This window comes from Pseudorasbora parva, chromosome 18 (genome assembly GCF_024679245.1).
Source record: "Pseudorasbora parva isolate DD20220531a chromosome 18, ASM2467924v1, whole genome shotgun sequence".
Taxonomy (NCBI): domain Eukaryota; kingdom Metazoa; phylum Chordata; class Actinopteri; order Cypriniformes; family Gobionidae; genus Pseudorasbora; species Pseudorasbora parva.
This window is the reverse complement of record NC_090189.1, coordinates 12,489,637-12,512,317: the sequence shown is the minus strand read 5'-3', so window position 1 is coordinate 12,512,317 and position 22,681 is coordinate 12,489,637. Positions and strand designations below refer to the sequence as shown.

At 37.3% G+C, this 22,681-nt stretch overlaps 1 protein-coding gene across 17 annotated transcripts in view; it reads left to right on the top strand.

Moving 5' to 3' along the window:
- The first annotated feature begins 6,088 nt into the window (after positions 1-6,088).
- cast (calpastatin) overlaps positions 6,089-22,681 on the top strand; it is a 46,038-nt gene continuing 29,445 nt past the window's right edge. For 5 of the 17 annotated variants that reach the window (XM_067422681.1, XM_067422680.1, XM_067422676.1 and 2 more), the window contains exon 1: positions 14,968-15,117. In XM_067422681.1, the coding sequence (XP_067278782.1) occupies positions 15,013-15,117 (105 nt within the window). In that variant the 5' untranslated portion in view covers positions 14,968-15,012. Of the gene's footprint in view, positions 6,184-8,592; positions 8,732-9,429; positions 9,487-14,930; positions 15,118-22,681 lie in introns of those variants that run through there. The other 12 variants (XM_067422687.1, XM_067422689.1, XM_067422673.1 and 9 more) reach the window with 9 other exon arrangements.

The window sequence follows — 22,681 nt, the reverse complement described above, 5'->3', positions numbered from 1 at the left end:
GGATAAGCTGTCCACTAAAATGTTGCGTTGTAAGAATTGAGCTGCTCATTTTGACACTGAATTGTTTATTTGACAGGCCATCTTAAGAATATGGTGTTCATTATGCTTAAAAAGCGTGTTGCAGCTGTCAAAACAAGCAATGCTAAAGAAAGAAAAAATGGCAGCATCTCATTTTCTGCTCTAGACTAGTTTTTCCAGTCTTTGTGAGGGTACTTCTTATCTCCTGTGCTGACAGAAGGTCACCTGAACATCTGAGATATCTCTTTAGCTCAAACCATCACACGGGTGCGTTAACCTAAAGGCTAATTGCTCCTGCAGCTGAGAACAGTGACATACGTGAGCCTGTCGCATCGCTCAACGTCATCCATGACCTTTCAAAACAAGGAGAGTGGAAAGTGACACTCTTCCCATGAGCACGACGAGTGAGAAATGTTTACATATACTCGTCTCCACTGACCTATTTTGCAAAATTATAGTGCAAACACATTTTTAGTAACAGACACGCTTTGCTGTGTTTTACCTAAAAAGTCAGTCAAACCTTCCTTTTAGCTTTTAAAGGTTAGTTCGCCCCAAAGATGAAAATTCTGTCATTAATGACTCACCCTCAAGTTGTTCCAAACCTGTACGATCTGCGTTCATCTTCGGAACACAAATTAAGATATTTTTGATGAAATCCGAGAGCTTTCTGACCCCCATTAGACAGCACCTTATTACTGCTTTCAAGGCCCAGAAAGGTTGTAAAGACATTGTTAAAATAGTCCATGTGACTACAGTAGTTCAGTCTCATGTGCAGTTCACTTAGTAAAAAAAGGTCAGCACTTCCGGGTTCTACGTCAGAATGCCGGCTCATTATTGGCCAATGCTGTTCATGTGAGCACCACGACATCCGCATAATGCTGACACAGGAACTGGCCAATCAGTGGCCAATACAGAACCGGTGTTCTGACGTAAAACCCGGAAGCTCTGCACTGTGTTTACTACATGAACCTCGTAGGAGAATGACATGGATGAGGTGAAACTGTTTAATACGATTGCTGCCAAAACTGGTACTGTAATCACTTTCAAATTTATTCCCCTCTCCCCCTCTTCCCTGACTCGAGGTTACCAGATAGGCTGCAGGATCAGGTACTGCTCAGGATCATCAACGTTTGTAGCTGCATCCGTGGAAAACTAGTACAGATCTGGCAACCTGGATGATCTGGCAACCCGAAACACTACTGACTTTGTGATTGGTAGATAGGTGGAGAGCGGGGCTTCAGGCCAAAACACAACATGTCAACATCAACATCAGTTGAGGGCTGCAACAACAACTTTTAAATGACAATATCCTGGCCGGACTACTGTTGTCAATGATATAAGTATTTAAAATTAACATGATTTCTTAATGTCTTTTGACATATCAAGACCATTTTATGATTAATATGATTAAAATACATTTTTTACATACAGTTCCTTTAAGTTCCTTCCTTGAACCACTGTTGTCATATGGAGTATTTTAACAATGTCTTTATTACTTTCTGGGCCTTTAAAGTGGTAATAACTTTGCAGTCTATCGGGGGTCAGAAAGCTTTTGGATTTCATAAAAAATATTGAAGATAGTTTTACAGGTTTGGAATGACATGAGGGTGAGTAATTAATGACAAAATTTGTAATTTTTGGGTGAACTAACCCTTTAAACCTAACCTGTGATTCTTTTGGAAATGAAAAGACCATTTGGTCTCTGGATTTTTATATTGGAAAATATTAAGTCGATTTTAACCATATAAATTGTAATCGTATAATTTAAACAAGACTCAAACATTCGGTTTCAGGTAGTCTTTGTAGATCCGCTTCACTCTTGCAAGTTCTCGCTCGTCTACTTTTACACTACCAAACCATGAGTACCACAGTCCTCTAGAGCTGAGAGAAAATGGAGCAGGGCTTGTTGCAACAGCACCATGGGTGTTTGAGTAGTCTTCTGTAGTCCACATGAGGTAACTGGACAAGTAGTAAACCATGGTCTCTAGCTGTATCAATGGCCTTGTTAAGTAGTTTCTGTTGTTTCATGCACACACCGGTTACAATGTAATATACATTGTAATATACATGCGCCATCAAAGTTCTATGGGAAAACAAAATCAATCAATCAATCAATCAATCAATCAATCAATCAATCAATCAATCAATCAATCAATCAATCAATCAATCAATCAATCAATCAATCAATCAACCAATCAATCAATCAATCAATCAATCAATCAATCAAAAAATGTAAATGATGGTCGATAACATCGACGATAACATTATTTTACAGAGTCCTTGTTACATGTTACAGCTACTATTGTAATAACAGTAAATTATGCCTATAAACGCCTATAAAACTACAAAGATTCACTTACACCACAATGACGAATCTTAATGGTAAGATCATTTGAACTCTTCCTGACAACCATTGCCACATCCAGTGGGCAATAACACCCCCTAAAACACGACATTAATTATTTAACAACCATTACACTTCATGGTAATTGCCTTAAAATGCCAGGAGAAATACCCTATAGATATCCCACTAAAGAAATAAAGGCATGTGTGTGTGTGTGTGTGTGTGTGTGTGTGTGTGTGTGTGTGTGTGTGTGTGTGTGTGTGTGTGTGTGTGTGTGTGTGTGTGTGTGTGTGTGTGTGTGTGTGTGTGTGTGTGTGTGTGTGTGTGTGTGTGTGAGCCTGTTTATGTGGTTTATGAGGACACAAATTTGTATAACTACATGGGTATTACACTGGTATTACACTATAAATGTGGTTTATGAGGACATATCAAATGTCCTCATAATTCAAATGGCCTTAAAAAACATACTAAATGATGTTTTTTTGAGAAAGTAAAAATGCAGAATGTTTCCTGTGATGGGTAGGTTTAGGGGCAGGGGCAGTGTAAGGGGATAGAAAATACGGTTTGTACAGTATAAAAACCATTACGCCTATGGAGAGTCCCTGTAAACCACATAGACCAACATGTGTGTGTGTGTGTGTGTGTGTGTGTGTGTGTGTGTGTGTGTGTGTGTGTGTGTGTGTGTGTGTGTGTGTGTGTGTGTGTGTGTGTGTGTGTGTGTGTGTGTGTGTGTGTGTGTGTGTGTGTGTGTGTGTGTGTGTGTGTGTGTGTGTGTGTGTGTGTGTGTGTGTGTGTGTGTGTGTGTGTGTGTGTGTGTGTGTGTGTGTGTGTGTGTGTGTGTAGGCCTTTGTTTATTTTACAGTTTTTAGTTTGTTTCTGTAATTTGATATATTATTTATAATTTTATGTTTGTTTGTTTGTTTGTTTTTGCTTAGCTTTATTTTAGTTTTATTTCAGTTTTAGTTATTTTAGGCATTATTAGGGCATTTAAAGGCATTAAACTTTAAGTTGCTTAATTATATATATATATATATATATATATATATATATATATATATATATATATATATATATATATATATATATATATAGCATTTTTATAAACACATTTTAAGTTTTAACGTTTTGTTAACAACACTTCAAATACGTCACTCAATTTGATCAATTAAATTATATTAATTGTCAATTAAAAACATTAAATAGCATTTAACTGGTTGTAAAGCCATTTAAGTACTACATGTACATTTCTGGTAAAGACAGGCAGAATGAAAGACTTGTTCATCTAATTGGTTTAAGTAAATCAATACTGACGTGGACACAAAACAAACAGCTGATTTCATGAACTAGAGGTCAATAGATACTACAGTGGTGCCTTGAGAACTGAATGATTTTAAATAGAGACGATCAGCGGCCCCCTTTAAATGAGTGTGTCCCCTCTGTCTTATCTGAGGTGGAGGACCTTCATCCACACACAGATAAAGACACACTCATCCAGACGGACGGCGGTTAGGTCGCTAGTGCCTTTGTGTGGTTGAATGTTATCACTGTCACAGGGCGTCTGTAATTATCGAGCATTTAAAGGTTCCTGCAAACACGATGGCTCCACTCTGGACGCTTCCGGTATTGCAGATCTCAGTGTGTGTGTGGATGTGCTTCACTTCTCTACATCAGGGTGTTCTGATGTAGAATGAGTCACACTGCCTTCCTGGCTGCTGTCATTACTGATAGCATTATAGACTGCTGGGAAATAAAAACCAATAGAGGGATGATGTAAATAAAAAGGTGGACAACATTTATCATGACACAACCTGCCTCGAGCACACAATCTTTTGTCACATTGGATAGTCTGAATTATTTTTCCAGTGAACACGCAACATGCGATTACAAATTGTCTAAATCAGCAATAATATATTTATAATATATTTTTTAAAATATTTTGAATTATTCATCATTTGATTTTTATTTATTAATTTAATTTTACTATTAACTCGGTTTTGGAATAAATTAACGGTCTGATAACGTAAACGTCAGTGGTAGTAGCTATCTATTTTATGACTTCAATTCACAAGGTAGAAAACTCTGAGAAGTATAGAAAGCGCGCCACCTGCTGGATTTTCAGTTCATTATGTCTTTAATCACTAGCATTAAATATAGGCCTATCTAGTGGTAAAATCTTGCTTAAAATAAAAGTTTTTTATATTAACTATTATTACAGTTATGATCAAATGTGGTAACTTGATATCAGACACTGTTTTTACTTCCCGAAAGACAAGGACTTTCTATTTTAAATTATGAATTTTCAGTATACAGCACCACAGTATTTATTTATTTTTTATTATATTTTAAAACAAAGAAGCATTAAACCCAAATACAGTAAAAAGCAGTAGCCTGCATGTGAACAGAACTGTATAAAAACTAGTACCCTACTGGAATTTTTTAATAAAAAAATATAAGTTAGGCTAAATGATAGGCCTACACACAAATATTTATTAAAAACCACAACTGATGTGTGCGTTGATGAATGTTAATATGTGAATAAAGGCCTACATTTAATCTGTTAATCATATAAAGCGATCATTTCTCTTAAGACATTTTTGGACCAAACCACTCAATTCATATGGATTGGTGTCATAGGAGGGAGAGAAAGCTGTCCGATTTCATCAAAAAAAAAAAATATCTTAATTTGTGTTCCTAAGATGAACGAAACTTACAAAAGTTACAGATTTAGGCGATTTGAGGGTGAGTATAGCCTAAGTAATGACAGAATTTTCATTTTTGGGTGAACCATATCTTTAAGCTTGCAGGCATAGAAGATTGTAAGAAGAATATTGAAAGACATTGTAGCATGGCTCAGTCATTTTGTCAGTCAGGAAGTGAACTGGGGGGGTTCTTTTCAAGTGAAGAACAAGAGAAAAATTGTGTGAGTCACCACCAGCAGATTTCTCCCAGCTTTGAGTGAGATATGAAGTGTAGGCTACAAAGTTGCTAGGTACCGCGAGAGCGATTAGAGAGCAGAAGGCAAAGAATTTTGCTCTCGGTAATGCACAAGAATGCTGGCAGGAGATCTTTCAAGAGCATTTCCTGCAATATCTGTTGTTTCTGGTGGAAAACACAGAGCCTCTTTCACACAGGAGGGGACAATGGGTTTTTCTTTCTTCCTTTTCTGTTTCCAAGAAAAGCAATAGGCTAACCAACATCCTTCCAAAAATCTCGTTTTAGAAGATAAACATATGTGCAACCTTTTGAGGCGTGAACGCCTTAGTTCTTATTAATTGTAATTTCACGCAATTCTGCAGAATTCATCCATGGGGGTGGCGGGGGGGGGGGGGGGGAATCGTATTGCTTTCGAGGGTGAGTAAATGACGACACTGGGATGAACTATTTCTTTAAGAAAGGGAAAGGGAGGAAAGAGAAAACAAGCGTTTGAGGGGGAGTGGCACTGTTTACCTCAGCAGAGCGTGCAGCCCAACATAGGCAACGCATTAAAATTAATAAATAAAAATAGTAAAAACATCTCGATGTAAGAACAGTCTAAGAAAGTCAATAGTAAGCTCCAAGAAAAGCAGATAAGCCACACAATAAAGCCTCGAATCGAAACAAAGTCATACTGACACTGAAAGTTGCACAAACGCTTTGATTTAACTCGCGTCCTCTAGGACGAAGACTCTCGAACAGATTGATTCTTTTACAGTCCACAGGAGGAGCAAACACTGCCTTAAGTACACTGGTGAAAATAAAACTGCGTTTTGTTTTTAAAAGCACATTATTCCTTAGACATGCCGCGAAGAAAGAGATCTCATGGTCGTAAGAAAAATGACAAGGTATGTTTTTAATACACTTTACAGTTGTGTAACACTGTATGAAGTTAAAATGTGCAGTTATAATTGTGTTATTTCTCGAAACGTACTTTTTGGATGTAGGCTAATCTAATATAATCAGATTGATTTAACCATATAAAATAAATATTTATGTTATATATATATTATATGTTATATATATATATATATATATATATATATATATATATATATATATATATATATATATATATATATATATATATATATATATATATAATGTTATATATATATATTATATATATATAATATGTTGTTTTTTTTTTTTTTTACTTAAAGTTAAAAAGTAGCCTATGTTTTAGGGTTAGGAACTGCCCTGATTTTTATAGTCCCTTAAAAAACCTGAACCGAATTTTTAAGATTTTCAGTTAATTAATCGTTCTAGATTGTGCATTCATCAACAACCGAACTAAAGTTTACATTGTGCATTGCTATTCTATTAACACTCTTATTGCATTTATAGCGCGAAAACTACAGCAATCAGCGCAGCCTCGAACGGATGACCCAGACTGTCTCTCTCTCAAACCCTTTACTTGTAGGAGTCGATTCTTTTTAGTGAATCAAATCATAAAGCGTAACAAGTGTAATCTGATTCCCAAACGAATGATTCTTTTGAGCCGATTCTTCTCAGTGAATCAAAACACAGAGGCTGCGTCAGAACGCTTAAAAATACTGCCTTCATAGGTTGCATTCCTAGGGAGGAAGGCATCTGATCGATTTTTGAAGGCCACATAGATGTATCCTTCGCTGAACTGTACAATACTGTGCGTTCCATTCTGACACAGTTGAGCTAAAAATAAAGATGGAGTTGGTGGTCAGTTTGTTTGTAAATAGGCTATAGGATTTTGACCAACGTTTTTCACTTTTGATATCATTTGTAGCACCAAATTACTATTAAAGCCTAGTCATTATATTTGCTTAGTTTTCACCAAAACACGGCACTATTTGTTGTAGATATTAAACTGTTAAGCTGCCTCAGAACAGAAGTAACGTTGTGAGGTAACGTTAAGTTACCTTCGTTCATGTCATGGCCTAATGACAACAACCTTCAGACAGCCAGAGCGACCAGCCTACTGTCCAATTCCTGAATGAGTGAGTCTAATCATCAGATTCTTCTTAGTGAAATACACCTGTAAATCAATAATCAAATTATGAACTTAATTAATTTGACTTACCAAACTGCATGTCAGGAGCGATGTTCCGTAATAAATTATTAAATGTCCAATTTAAAATGAACCAAAAGCAGTTCAGTTCGCAACTATAGTCCTAAAACCGTGAGAAAATGTAAATGTTAAGCGTAGGCCTACAATCGAATGCACAGCATAACACAGTGCCGCATTCTCTTCTGATGACGAAATTTGCGTCACACGCACTGTATGCGGACCCTCACGTATGCATAAATAGTGAAGTAGCCTATAGTTTGGCCTTCATGATGACAAAATTCGCTTCACTGGCACTGTTCGCTGACCCTCGCGTATGCGTAAATAGTGAAGTATACTTTGGCCTTTATAATGACGAAATTTGCATCACACACACTGTACGCTGACCCCCACATGTGTAAATAGTGAAGTATACTTTGGCCTTTTACGATGACGAAGTTCGCTTCACATGTACGCTGACCCTCACGTATGCGTAAATAGTGAAGTAGCCTATGCCTTTATGATGACAGAAAGCGCTTCATGGGCACTATGCGCTGACCCATATGCGTAAAAAGTTTAAAAAGTTGGTTCCCACTAAGGACGATAATGATAAAGATAGTTCTTAACATTGTTCTCAGCATTAAAGTAGCCTACAGCAGAGTTCACACCACAGCTATAACAAAAACGGCACAGACTTTGAGAACGATTTTATCCAGCTGATGAAACATTGACAGCCAATCAGAATCCTGCTTAATGAGCTTGAGCATTTAAAGCAGCAGACAAACATTTGCTTAGAATAAACAGAACTGCGAGGATGCTATTATCTTTATAGTCCTCGTTCTTAATGTGAACAGGCCTTAAGCATGGTCAAATGTGTGAGACCTCTTTAAAAAACCTTAAGTTGTATCATGAACTCGGAATATGAACTAGAATCTGCATGAGCCTTTGCCTCTAGTAGGCTAAACTTTCATGTTTGCGTTGCAGTTAAAGTGTCAGCACAGAAAGAGAAATATCCTCAGTGTTGCACAATAGAAAGGAATGCTTGTGTTCTTGTACAGCCTATCTTACTTTTTAAATCAGCAATGCAAATTAAACTTAAACTTTCACATCGCAAAATTAAATGCAAACGAGTAGCCTACACCACATCTTAAAACCTAGAAAAACCGCCCCGATCATTTGGGCTATATGTAATCATCAGTAGTGTTCTGGTACCCACGTTCACGGGAGTGGCTTTATCTGAGAACAAGATAGCAACACACCTCACTTGAATGAAAGAACCCGGCGGACGTAACTCAAGGAAGGTTTTTAGCAGACTTTCTGACTTTAAGCGACGCTTATGAGCCATGGCGTACGCTTGGTACTGGATGAGCATCGTAAGTAGATCCGCATCATGCTTTGAACTGCACAGAAAACTTTATTAACTTCCAATATGAAACGACTCGTAGTGATCAAAGGAGATTCCTTTAAAGGGTTGACAAATGTAAACACATCAGGATTAGGTTGACCGTTGTACTTGTATACACAGACTCACTTACTAAAAAAAACAACGGATTACTATTAGAAGTTGGGCGTTGTCTGAAATGGTTTTAATGCGTTTGCATGGTTATAAAGTTTCCTGTTCTGGTATGAGTCGAATTGCACTTGTAAAGTCGGAAAGAAAGGTGTTCAAAAATGCCATACGCTAAAAACATATACTTAACTGTAAAATCAATGTTTAAATCCTAAATAATGAAATTAATTAACTTATAAAAATTAGTAGGTGCTACTGTAATGTAAAATTCAACGAGAAATTAAAAAAAAAATCTGATATGTCAATTCTGGTTGATTGGGAGACTTTTCGCCATTGAGATGAAAAGTGTCATTCAAGCTGAATTCTCCTTATTTTCTCAAGGATGGTTCTTTTGACTTAGTTGATGCTATTGACTGTTCTGTAAGGTTGTGTTCCTCAGATAGACCGTTGTTTATTCATCATATTGGGCGTAGTGACATGTTAAACCCTTAGGTTATTGTAAATTTCGACAGGGCGCTAAATCACTGTTCTTTCTTTCTGTCTGTCTGTATTTCTTTCTAGAATGGTGACACTTCTTTGCAAAAGCAATCCTATGTTCCTCAGACCTCAAGATTCCTGGTAAACCATAATTTACAGTTTTATATTTAATGTGTTGTTGCAGATTTTAAAAGTGTGCTTTAAATGAAAGTCATGCAAATGAGCAAAATCAAGTTAATTTCTATAGCAAAAATTATATTGAGTTTTATAGGTATCCTCATTGTATAATATTTCATTGGCTTGAAATTGCACTTTGTGAATGGGATGTGTATAATATATATTTTTTAATAATAATAATAATAATAAAAGGTCTGTCTGTGTCCTGTAACAATGAATGACGGGAAAAGTCATGGAAATTCAATGTCTGTCTTTAAGAAATCTGCTTAAGTATAAACTTCTCATGCCTTGGCTTCTAATGGAGCATTGACACCCTCTTGTGGACTCTAATAGTCTTTGTGAGTCACAGTCTTTCAGTTTAGCTTAGTTATTGCTCCCAATCAGGCTAGCGTCAAGTATATAAATTGTATTTCTCCGAAGCAATGAATGTTTTATTACCCAGCTCTTCCATGTTTGCACATCTAGCCCAGAAAATGTAAAACAGCATTCCTTTTAGACACAAATATCCATCTGCTTCAGAGAGCCATACCCATGAAAAACAGCAGTGGAATGCATTTAATGAAGGTGCAGTGCATTAAATATATTGACTTTGTATAACTAGAATGCACTTGTTTGTTAGTACGTCCCAGGCTGGGCTGCAATGTTTCAGTGTCCCGTGACAGTGTCGTGAAATGTTCTCAGGGACATTTTGTTACTATATATATATTTCCTAAAACTCATCAGGAGCTCCAGTTACAGAGACACACACCGGGCACCGGACTGGTAACACCGGGGCCTGCTAAACTCAGTATAAGGCATAATGTTAGCTAGTATATTATGAATACAGGGAGTTTTAGGAGGATAAATTAAATAATCATGAACATGTGTCGCTGAGAGTCTCTCAAGATAACACAGCTGGTTTGACTCGCTCGGTGAGCTCGCAGAAGATTTGCTCAGATGTGTCTGACATTATGGATGCCAGATAGTCTCATGCATAAACATGTCTGTGGTTTTAACAGCTTAAACCATTAATAAGTAATCATCTTCTTCCTTCAAGTGTTAATGTCAGTTAATTTTTTACATAGCTTGAGTCTAAGTGCTTCTGATTGCTATACAGGGTGGTATGTGGGTGTGTCAAACCTTTTGTTTTACAAAAATTGTGCGTTTGTGTGTGCACAAATGCAGGATGTTCCTCTGCGAAAGGTTGAGACTCGCTTTTTCTTTCATGTGTTAAGTTATTCAAGTATGGACATCGTTGCTTTCGTTTTGGAGGTTTTGCCAAAACTTTTCTTTAGGGACAGACATTAGGCATTTGGCGTCGCTTTATCTCATATAGGGGTACCATGACGTTGTCACTTTCAGCATGATCTGCATGATACATGCCCAGCCCATTTGTGCTTTTTCTTTGCTGCCACCTTAAGCACATCTTTCAATATTGACATCTCCCGCAAAGTTTTATTTGTGATCTTGTGATCTCTTTGCGTGACTGAGCATTCTTCACACCATTGCTCTTTCAGTCTCAGTGAGTTTCTTTTCATCTGTTTTAGTTAGAGACAATGACACACTCGTGCTGGAAGCATGGTGGAATTGAAGTTATGGGCTCTCAGGGTTACAACCTCGCTTCTTGTTATTATTAATAGAAATAAATGGAAATCTTTTGAAGTGTGAATCGTATTGTCCCTTTTGATCAATTTAATGTGACTTTGTTGAATAAAAGTATTAATTTATTTATTAAAAACTACATTTCAGACTCTATCAATTCCTATTAATATGAATAAGATGATCCTAGGTTTCAGGTCAAAACAGACTGACCTCGATTTAACTTTAATATATTTTGCCCTCTCAATTGCAGTGTTTGTGGATTAGCTAAGTAACTCTCTGGAAATAATTAGCCATGTGAGTTTATAATATCAGGTTCCTATGGACTTCTTTCTCAATTGACATTGTGCTGTGGATTGATGCTAAGCATCTCAGTGTGCTGATGTTGATTAAGGCTTCATATGTCGAAATGAAGCCCCCAGGAATGTAAGTCAGCATTTCCAGTCAGGTGGTGTCTTTGAGAGTTGAGAGGTTTGATATGTCGTAAAATTAAGCAATAAGGTAGGAGGGGTTATATTTTGAATATGTTACTTTGCAGAAGAAAAGATTACATAGCATTACTTGATGTGGCATTATTCTCAGATTATACAATATCATATAATACACTGAAAATGAAAGATTAGGATTTGTTTCTTTCACAGGAGCAGCATGAAAACCTTGTTTTCGAGACTCGCTTTTTCTTTCATGTGTTAAGTTATTGAAGTGTGCACATCATTGCTTTAGTTTTGGAGGCTTAATGCAACAAGAATTAAGTTTTGTTGTTTTAAGTCAATTCAATTTAACCCTCATGTGGTGTTCAAGACCCTATAACACCTGAGGTGTTCCCAGTCAAAAATGACCGGCCCATAAAAAATAGCTTATAAATCATATTTACCATATGGATAAATGTATATTAGATGCAGGTTAGGGTAGGATCAAATTTCTCTCTGTGGAAACAAATTGTGTGTAATACTCAAAGTTTGTGTGTTTTAACGTGTGTGTGTCTGGGTAGCATGTGTCTAAATGTATCGATACATGCACAGGTCCAAGGGCTCGATGTTTGCAAGCACATATGCTCGTATGTGTACATGAAAATAATGAACATGCTCCTGAAAATTAAATTGTTCTGTTATTTTCAGTCTCTCCCATTCACTTTCAATGGTCAGCTATTGTGACCATTTTTGACCATGCCTACTCTCAGATAAATGAGGCCCACGATTAATCAGATGCAAACAGAAATATAAAACCAGTCCTAATTGAAAGAGAACAAGTTGACAAAAAGATTGAATCCAAGATTGGGTGAAAATATTGTATAATGAGTGATTTATAAGCTATTTTTTATAGGCCGGTCATTTTTGACCGGGAACACCACAAGTGTGACTATGTGCCATATTTTTTACAAAATAAAAGTTTCAAAACAAAATTCCTGGTGAAACATTAGAGTAGACTAGTGTGATCAACAGTAGCCATTTTTTCATTTTTTTTTTTTCATATTTCCAAATTTACTCATAAATTATTTGTTTTTTACTCAAAAAATGAAATGCCTACTCTCAAATAAATGAGGCCTATGATTATTCAGGATTTGGGTGAATCCAAGATTGGGTGAAAATATGGTATAATGAGTGATTTATAAGCTATTTCTTATAGGCCGGTCATTTTTGACCGGGAACACCACAAGTGTAACAGGGTAACAAAACTCCCACAAAAAAAGTAAGAAAATTTCCATTTTTTTTTTTTTAGATTTAGTTATACCCTTTGGGAACAAAGTCACTAAGTTTCAGACCAAAGCGATAACATTAACTAGTATTTTCGGGGAAAAGAAAATCTTCTCCGGGTCAAACTGACCCGAACACCATATGAGGGTATCATATGAGATAATACTTTCACATTTTAACAAAGCAAATCTGAGTCTACTGTGCTATATTTAACATTGATTGCACAAGTTTCTGAAAGATTACTTTATTTCTAGGCAATGAATTGACTCCAAATAGAGTTAGGTAAGCCAATTTCTCATGGTATAAATTTTAAAGAGCTTTGACACAGATTGACTGTCAAACACGCACGACTGCATGCCCACAACTGATTGAACATGAGATGTCAGTTGGAAATTATGGATGTTCACACCCAGGCCTATATCTCACTGAACAGGCATGCTTTGTTCTCAGCATTTGGGGTGGATACTAGCAGCACACCGTGTTGAGGCATTTGAGGCTATCATTTCGTAAGAGCAAGTCCCTGATTTCAGCTCTGCACATTTAAAAGACATTATTCAGTGCATGATTCACTGACGATTGAGAAGCTCTTGCTAGACACTCATTGTAAAGATATAAATCTTCCTTCCCTTGAAATGTGACATCTTACTTGATTAGGAGTATTTTTAGGGAATCGTTTGGCTTGCATGCCTTAGCTTAGTTTCACTTGGCAGCAGACATACTAATAAAGCACAGGAAGTCTGGCCCTGACCCCTGCATTCGTAGCTCCTTTTTTGTCACGTATATAGTCCCTGCAACTATAAGTCAGAGCACCTTTGTTTAAATTACTTTGTACTTTGTTTCATTTCTGTATGCACGTCTATCAAATGCACCATAAAAATAGCCATAAACCTTTACCTTTGGATCATACCGTGTGAATGTGCAAACATACGCCCTGGATATCCTTGCTTTAAGGCAAGACATTACATGCAAAAACATTGTGTTTTAAATGTGTCAGGCTAGTAGACAGAAAACATCCAAAATACACATTTATTCATTTTTTTGCATTTTTATCTATTTGCATCTGTGGATATTAAATTACAGTACATACCTTTAAAATATTTTTTTTTTCTCATGCACTGAGCCAGAAATCAGTAGAACTTACATTCACTAAACTTTACAGCTTTATCCCTGCTTAAAGCATAGTCTAAAACATGGGTCTTCAAACTTTAGGATGCCAAGGACCTCCAAATAAGATGAATTTTTTTGAGGGCCCCCCTAAAATCCATAGAAGATGAACATTTTAAATGAAAAATGATTTGTATAAGCAATTTTCACATTAAATATGTAAGCAGCTTATGCACCACATTAAGAATACTGCCTTACAGCCCCAGTGAGCGAGATGAAGGAGACTATAGTGAGAAAACCTCACTAGAAAGATACAAAGCAAACATACAATTCTGACAATATGGCAAACAAGGAGAGAAACGTTTAAATTAAACAGCTTGTTGGTAGACTTTATCCATTTTTGCTTTTGCCATTTTTAATTATCTGACATTTTCTGGGGACCCCTTTGAACCTTCTGGAGGACCCCTGGGGGTCCCTGGACCCCAGTTTGAAAACACCTGGTCTAAAAGTTTTTTTTGAGATCTTTTATCAAAGATTTTTTTATGAAAACATGATTTTTTTGTGTCCATGCTGTTGACAGTTTTTTCTTTTTATGGATTTATGGAGTGATACAATAGATATCAAAAATCCCCTCTGTAAAATCCTGGCCTTATCCAATGTTCATATTTTTGTAAATGTATGCAATTGAGTGCATATTTAATTAGGGTATGCCTCATTTGCATATTTACATGCATGTATAGTATTTGCATTTCAGGAATCTTGTTGTACAAAAAATGTCTGTAATTCTTAATGTAGTCCATCGACTGTGGAAGTATGGTGATATCTTTTTTATCTTTGATTTTTTTTCATTATTCACTTGGTGTGTCTTGCCTTAAAAGTGTATCTGACATCTCAGTCACATGGTTTAAATTCCATGTGCTTCCATATTTAGCCCTTCCTCCTTTCCTCCCTCCTCTTGAGCCTGCCTCCAATAAGTGCCCTAGCCACACCCCCTTCCCCCTGACCACTCCCCTGGCTCCTCCCCTGCTCCCTGTGCAGGGGGAACATGCTGTAGCTCAGACAGCAGACACAGCAGAGCCACAGAGACGCCACCACACACTCAGCACCGGTAGACATGGGCCAGATCTTCAGCTGGATCCGCGGCACACAGGACCAACCGGGCCTACAGGACGTCGCTGTAGAGCAACAGGTTCTGCTTACTGTATATAAACGTATTGAGGTCTCAGAGAGTACTGTTCATGCATGGGTTTGCTTAAGTGTGATTGAGGTGCAGTGACTGACTTGGCATTGTGAGGATTTGATCATGTACTTTAAAACTTTGAAAACTGAGTTTTTGTCCGGTGTAAGTGCTCTGGTCAGGAGGTCTTGGCTTTGGTCCCACAACCCTCTGAGGGAGGAGGAGTGCTGGAATGTGTGGGGAATGCCAGGAAATGTGTTCGAAAAAGTGTAACTATAGGGACTTTTAGCACTTGAATAAAGCTGCAGCTCCACCAAGGACTTTTCAGTCTCTGTTATCTGTTTTACTGGCATTTGACAAACCCAGATGTTGCAACGCGCAGTAGTTGTTTATGGAGAGCATTTCTGGGTGTGTGTCACTGTGATTCATTAGACTATTAGTGTTGTATGTTTTTTGCAGAATTTGCAATGATGCTGCCTTAAAATCAATTGATAATACTTGTGGTTTGCTTTATTAATTGAAACTTTCGTTCCTGATATTGCTTCTCCGGTTCTGACTTTTGCATTTGATATTCATTTTCCTACTATGTCAGTCATGACACTAATATCACAAGTTTGCTTCCTGCAACCTAAAACTGGTGTTATGCAGACGTCATGGGTAGCTGTCATTTTGAGCATGAGCAGAGCTCTCTGATATGGCTGAGGTTGTCCAATAGGCTTCTATCCAAGTGCTGCACATTCCCACAGTGCAACATGCCAACCTGGTTCAGCATCAGCTACTGAGGTTAAAGGGTCATGAAACCCCCCTGCTGCAGCGGTGTTTTTTCACACCTTCGATTTGAAAAAGCTTGTTAAAAGGGGAGTGGTCGACTGTGAAAAGGTGGGATGGTATTGTGTGGAAAGAGGGAATGTTTGCATAAATAGGGGAGTGTCTGTCAGTAGGTGCTGAGCGGTTCTGAGACATGTTCTTGGTTCACGTTGGCATTGTTTACCACAGAGAGATTAAATGAGGGATGAGTACAGCGAATGAGAGAGCTATGAGTGGCGTGCAGCAGAGATCGCAAATCATTCAGCTCTTCAAAGTTCAAACCAGCATAATTCAGTGAGAAATGAAAATAAATGTTATTCTGCATGACGAAATATTTTGCAAACGTGATAAAACTATATTTGTCCAAATATGCACGCTGTTTGGCAAGATGAACAACGCGCCGACTTGATAAGAGAACGTGAACCACCCAACATGCGATGTGATAAGAGATGTGTAATAATTCTAGATCGGGGTAAAAGCGAAGAGGTTTGAGGCTATAGTCTCGACCGCGCATTGCCGTGACGATCCGCGCTGTCTATCACTCGGCAGCTAAATCTATATTTGTCCAAATATGCATCACACTGTTTCACTAAGAGCCCGAACACATGCGGTTTAGTGCATGGCTGTGACGACAAATAAAACGGAGAGGACGTGGCTTTTGTTCATTAGCCTACAGATTACAGATTGGTTATTTTGCACTCCTGACATAGATAGTCAACGCTTGCAGGTTCGGCGTGCGATTCCTCAGGTGAATTTTACTTTACCGAGCCTTTGTAGCAAAGGCTTCCACAGACGGCGCCGGTTACAGCTCGCTCGGCGCCCTTTACGTTACTTCGTATCAGCACAACGCCTAGCTTTCCTCCGTGACTTTTCCGCACGCTGCTTCCAAAACTTCCCCACCATATCTCTACAATAATGATGTAAAACGAGCCTGACAGAAGTGACTGTCTCATGCATATTAACTAAATTATCTTGTATGCATACTACAGCGCAGGGATTGGACTGAATGAGCTTTATGTCATGAATATATATCGAGAATTGCTCAGAGCGGTCGACGTCAGCATGTGCCCAGCTGCCCATACTTGGGCCGAAAAGGCCGTGCCGACGTCAGCATTTGTGACGTTGCTCCGACTAAACTTTTCAAACCGGAAGACAGAAATCGCTCTGAAAAATGCAAAAATAACTATTTTCACATATGCATACCATTAATGAGTACCCTTAGTGTTTTCAATGATGTGCAGCCTATACATATCTGTTTACATCTCAAAAAAAGTGTTTTGGGGTTTCATGACCCTTTAATGGCCAGAAGAAAGACGCTGCTCACTTTCACTGTGAAGAATGTGTATTCACTTACATATACATTTTAAAATGTAACAAAAAAGTTGGGTTTCACTTTATTTTGGTATTCCTTTTAACACATTATAAGTAACTTTGCAAGTACAATTTAGTAAGTAGACATGTAGATTAATTATAGTCAGCATAGTCAGTATAATTGTTGAGGAACATCACAATAAAGAGTTATGAGATATTAAAGGGTTAGTTCATTCTGTCTTTCAAAATTCTGTCATGAATTACATACCCTCATTTCGTTCGCCACTTGTAAGTCTTTTGTTTATCTTCAGAACACAAATGAAGATATTTTTGTTGAAATCCGATGGCTCAGACAGGCCTTCATTGACACCAGTGTCATTTCCTCTCTAAAGACCGATAAAGGCACTAAAGACGTTGTTACAAAGCCCATCTCACTACAGTGGCTCTACAATTTTATGAAGTGTCGAGAATAGTTTTTGTATGACAAAACTAAAAAACGACTTATATAGTGTTGGGCCGATTGCAAAACAAAGCTTCAAACCGTTATGAATCAGCGTATTGGTTCAGGATTTGGAACGGGTGTCAAACCACCAAACTGCTGAAATCACGTGACATTGGTGATCCGAATCCTGAATCGATACGCTGATAACCATTCAAATCTTTTTGAAATCGGCCCATCACTATATAAGTCATTATTTAGTTGTTTTTTTTGCGCGCAAAAACTATTCTCATCGCTTCATAAAATGATTGTAGAGCCACTGTAGTGAGATGGGCTTTGTAACGACATCTTTAGTGCCTTTATGGGTCTTGAGAGAGGAAATGACATTGGTGTCAATAAAGGCCTGTCTGAGCCATTGGATTTCAACAAAAATATCTTTTTTGTGTTCTGAAGATGAACGGAGGTCTTATTTCCCACTGACTGGTTTCCCACTGAAGCTAAGCAGGGCTGACCCTGGTCAGTACCTGGATGGGAGACCAACTGGGAAAACCAGGTTGCTGCTGGTAGAGGTGTTAGTGAGGCCAGCAGGGGGCGCTCACCCTGGGGTCTGTGTGGGTCCTAACACCCCAGTATTATAGTGATGGGGACACTGTACTGTCAAATGAGCACCGTCTTTCGGATGAGACGTTAAACCGAGGTCCTGACTCTCTGTGGTCGTTAAAAATCCCAGGATGTCCTTCGCTGAAGAGTGTAACCCCGGGATCCTGGCCAAATTTGCCCACTGGCCCCTGTCCATCATGGCCTCCTAATAATCCCCATATAATGATTGGCTTAATCACTCAGTCTCCTCTCCACCAATCAGCTGGTGTGTGGTGAGCATTCTGGCACAATATGGCTGCCGTCGCATCATCCAGGTGCTGCACAATGGTGGTGGTTGAGGAGATTCCCCCTTCTATGTAAAGCGCTTTGAGTGCCTAGAAAAGTGCTATATAAATGTAATGAATTATTATTATTGGTGTTGAATTACATTAGGGTAAGTAATTAATGACAGAATTTTCCTTTTTGGGTGAACTAACCCTTTCAGCAGACAGTCTAATAATACTTTACTGAGAGTTAGTTGACATGTAGTTGTGACGTTACTTATAGTAATAAGAATGTTCAAAAGGGACCATCAAAATAAAGTGTTAATAGTTGTATATAAGTGTATATAGTGCACTAATTGATTATTAATTCAACTATAATAAAAATATTTTAATTTAAATATTGCAAGAACTTATCATTGCTTATAATTTGTATATTTATCATATAGTTCATGTTACCCAAATAGATCAGGACCGTTTATGAACCACTTAGGTATTGGGGCTGATGTTACATATTTTAAAATGTATCAGTATTTTTAAATATTGGGTATATATACTGTATGATGAAATTGGATATTTTATTTATGCATGTATATTACTTTGTCATCTTAAAGTTAATCTCTAAAAACACTAATAATTTAAAAACATGGTTATTCTATAGCAAATCTCTTTAGCCTGAAATTTAACTGGTAACATTTAAAATGGTTTATAGTTTTTAATGTTCTAACAAAATAATATATAAATAAATAAATAAAAAATCTAATTGAGGCTAACCTTTGGGCTAGAAATACAGTTGCAACACTTTTCTTTGTTGGGGTATTTTAAGCACCAATTCTGTTGTCAAGTGAGTTCAGTGTATTGTAACAGTGTATTGATCTACAGTGGTTTGAGGGCTCATTTAGTGGCGCACTATTGATCTAAACAGCTAGAGGAACATGTGTTCCAACAGCATGTAGTTCCAATAGCAGCACACAACTATTTCTATGTTTGGGTGTGCACACACGCATATATGTAGGTGTATTCGCGGACACCGCAGCTAATATTGTGTATTTAAAGCATGAGATGGTATTTTTGTACCCCAGGTTGTCTCAGAGATTGACTGTCAGATTTGTCAGCTGTTGACCTAATACATAATACTGCCTGAATGCAAACAAGTTCCCAGGCATTGCCTGCGCTTTTAACTAAGTTGTGTTTTGCTGTCCATTTTGTAAAAGTTAAACATTCTAACTGGAGGGTTCAAGGTTTTAAATGCCCGTCCGTGAGTCCATATGGGGATCTCACACATTTTGAGCATGATCAGATGTTGAATATAAAAAGTTTATTGTGTTCATTGCCAAATCATTTTGCAAAGATGATGTCATCATGAGCTATGAACACTTGTGCAACAAGAGCTATGTTTTTACTTTTCACCTTAGCTTCCCTCGGCTACATTTTAAGGCCTCTACACTGTAGGGACAGCGCTGTCACTGGGGCAGTACCCTATGAGGCACGAAAGTGGAAAAGCACTAAAATGTATTTTTAAAGTATACTAATATGTAACTTTTAAGGTATTAATGCATACTATTAAAGTATTAATATGCAACATTTAGGGGTAAGGGGTACCTTTTCACTTTTGTACCTTAGGGTACTGCCCCGGTGACAGCGCTGAACCTTTTTTTCTGAGAGTGTGTGTCAGAAAGTGTTATGCTGCCTTATAAGATACCTAATTTTGTCAAAATCAATTTTAAATTACTTATTATTTATTTTCTATAGTTAAATCTTACAATTGGGTGGTTTAAAGGGATGTTTGTCTTCACGAGTAGGAGATAAGAGGATGTCTCTATCCATTTCAAGGTTTTAATCGCCACAGGGCGATGTTTTGAAGCAGTAATTTTCCGCTGTTTTCCCCATGGTATAATGACACTTGTTGGAATTGTACTGGTCAGACAAGTCAGAGCATTGTGTAACATCTAGATGAAACATAAGCAACTAAGATTATTCAATGAGCTCTTTTTATTATCATCACGTTATCTCCCGCTCCTGCTCTTCTCTGGCTTTCTCAGTCAAACCCTCAGACTGATGGAAAACTGTTAATAGAGTCTTGAGAAAAGACTTTGTGCTGACAGGTTTGCTGGGTTGCACACACCAGACAAACGGATATCTTTTGACAAGTTCAACATCCGAGGGGGCATCCATTCTGACGTGGAGATTTCATCCGATCTAACATTAGCACACCCTAACAAAGCAAATCCCAGAATATAGTACAAGAGACAAAAGATGTCAATGACAGTTAAAATAAATACATATATTTTTTTGTAATGTCAAGCCAATCTCTGTCAATCTTTACACTATTTGTCTAGCATACATTGCTTCCTAAGTACCAGGTGCCTATGTGGGCCGTAGACAACAAGGCAGCTCAGCTCACTCGATTTTGGAACAGAGCTTAAGATTTTGTTACCATACAGCCCTTATTCATAAAGACAGACAGCAAACTTGCTTCAAATGGCCACTGACTTTTGGGCTGAAACTCAGTCAACAAACCTCATGCAGAACAAACTACTAAATATAGATACTGTTGCAGCACAGAATGTCAGGTTTACCTTCAGCTGGTTTCAAAGTTAGTAATACTCATAATTTTTAGAGTATGGGAGTGTGTGAAAAGATGAAAGAGGCAGCTAGATACAGCAATATTGTCCGATTTGGTGTTTTAGAATGATTACTGTTTAAGGGGCTATATTTGCCTAATTGCCTGAAAGTGGCCCTCACAGGGCATTTGGCTATCTATTTATATGTTTTATTGCCTTTTTATTATTTTATTTTATTATTTTGTTTGTTATGATTAGAGATGCATGATTAATCGTTTAAAAATCTAATTTCTAAATGACAAAAATTGGCCTGTGTCTATTAAACCTGACAAAATCTCACTTTTCTGTTAAACAAAAAAGAAGATATTTTGAAGAATGTTGGTTTCCCAAATATTGGTTTCTATAGAAAAAAAACATAAAGGTGAGTAATGACAAAGTATTCATTTTTGGGTGAACTTTTGGGTGAACTTATGATCTGCAGTGGCGGTGCCAATAATTCAGAGACAGCTGTTGTCAGTCTACACAAACAGTCTTTTCAACCACACAGTATCATTATTTCTGTTACAAATATTCTTATTATTTCAGAAAATACTGGGATATGTTTATAGTTAGGATATAAACACTGATGTCATGGTAGCATTTAATGTATAAAAAGTAACATGGCTTCAAATAACGATTGTATTACATCTTTAAGCCACCAGGTGGCGACGAGTGATTGTTAAAAAATGTATTTGTCATTGAATCATTGATTTAAGAGATTCATTTAAATATGCAAACTCATTCAGTAATAAAAGTATTTGTGACTCATTGACTCATTCACATATTTAAAAAAAAAAAAATAATTCAGAGTAATTAAACATTTTAAATAGACTGCAGCAATTCACTTTTTTTTTGTAAATTTGTTTAGTTATTTGTTCAGATTTGTGATCTCTGTTTGAAAAAATAAAGACATAGTGAATTTATCCAGAATCGTGCAGCTGCAGTTCCGAGCAAACATTGCGTCATAATGTGCTGACTCTATCGTATCGCACCTGAGGGTTATTTCTTCATCAGTGCCACACCTTTTGTTTTCAAAAAGGTCCGATTTTTTGAGAGCTGTGAGTCAATTGTGTTCATATTTTTATATTCATCTGTATGCATGCTTACTTGAGATGACTTAATTATTATACTTTGCCGCCGTCCGTCCCAAAACTAGTGCAATTAGTATGACATTAAACCTCTTTGTGTTAATTTGGGGATATGTCTTTTCTCAGAACACAAATGGAAAGCCTTAAGTGAAGGGAAATGCAGTGCCTGTATCAAAGACCTCATCCATTCAAACTGGGAGTTGTGTGGCTTTTAGTCCATCAGACTTGGATCACCAGGATTGAAGCTTTCTATCTGCAAGTGTTCCCCAAGAATATGACAAACAATATTAAAATGTATTTATATTTACAAACAATATTCATTATTTTAGCAGATACATACATATAATTGACCTTATTCTTGAGAGAGAAAAAACAGACCAAAAATTGATATTTTGATGTAAAGTAAAGACTATGGGCTATATTTATGGGCTACAAAATGTGAAAGCCCTGCTTTAATCATGAGGTCTCTCTCTATCAATAATTTCAGGCTCTGAATGA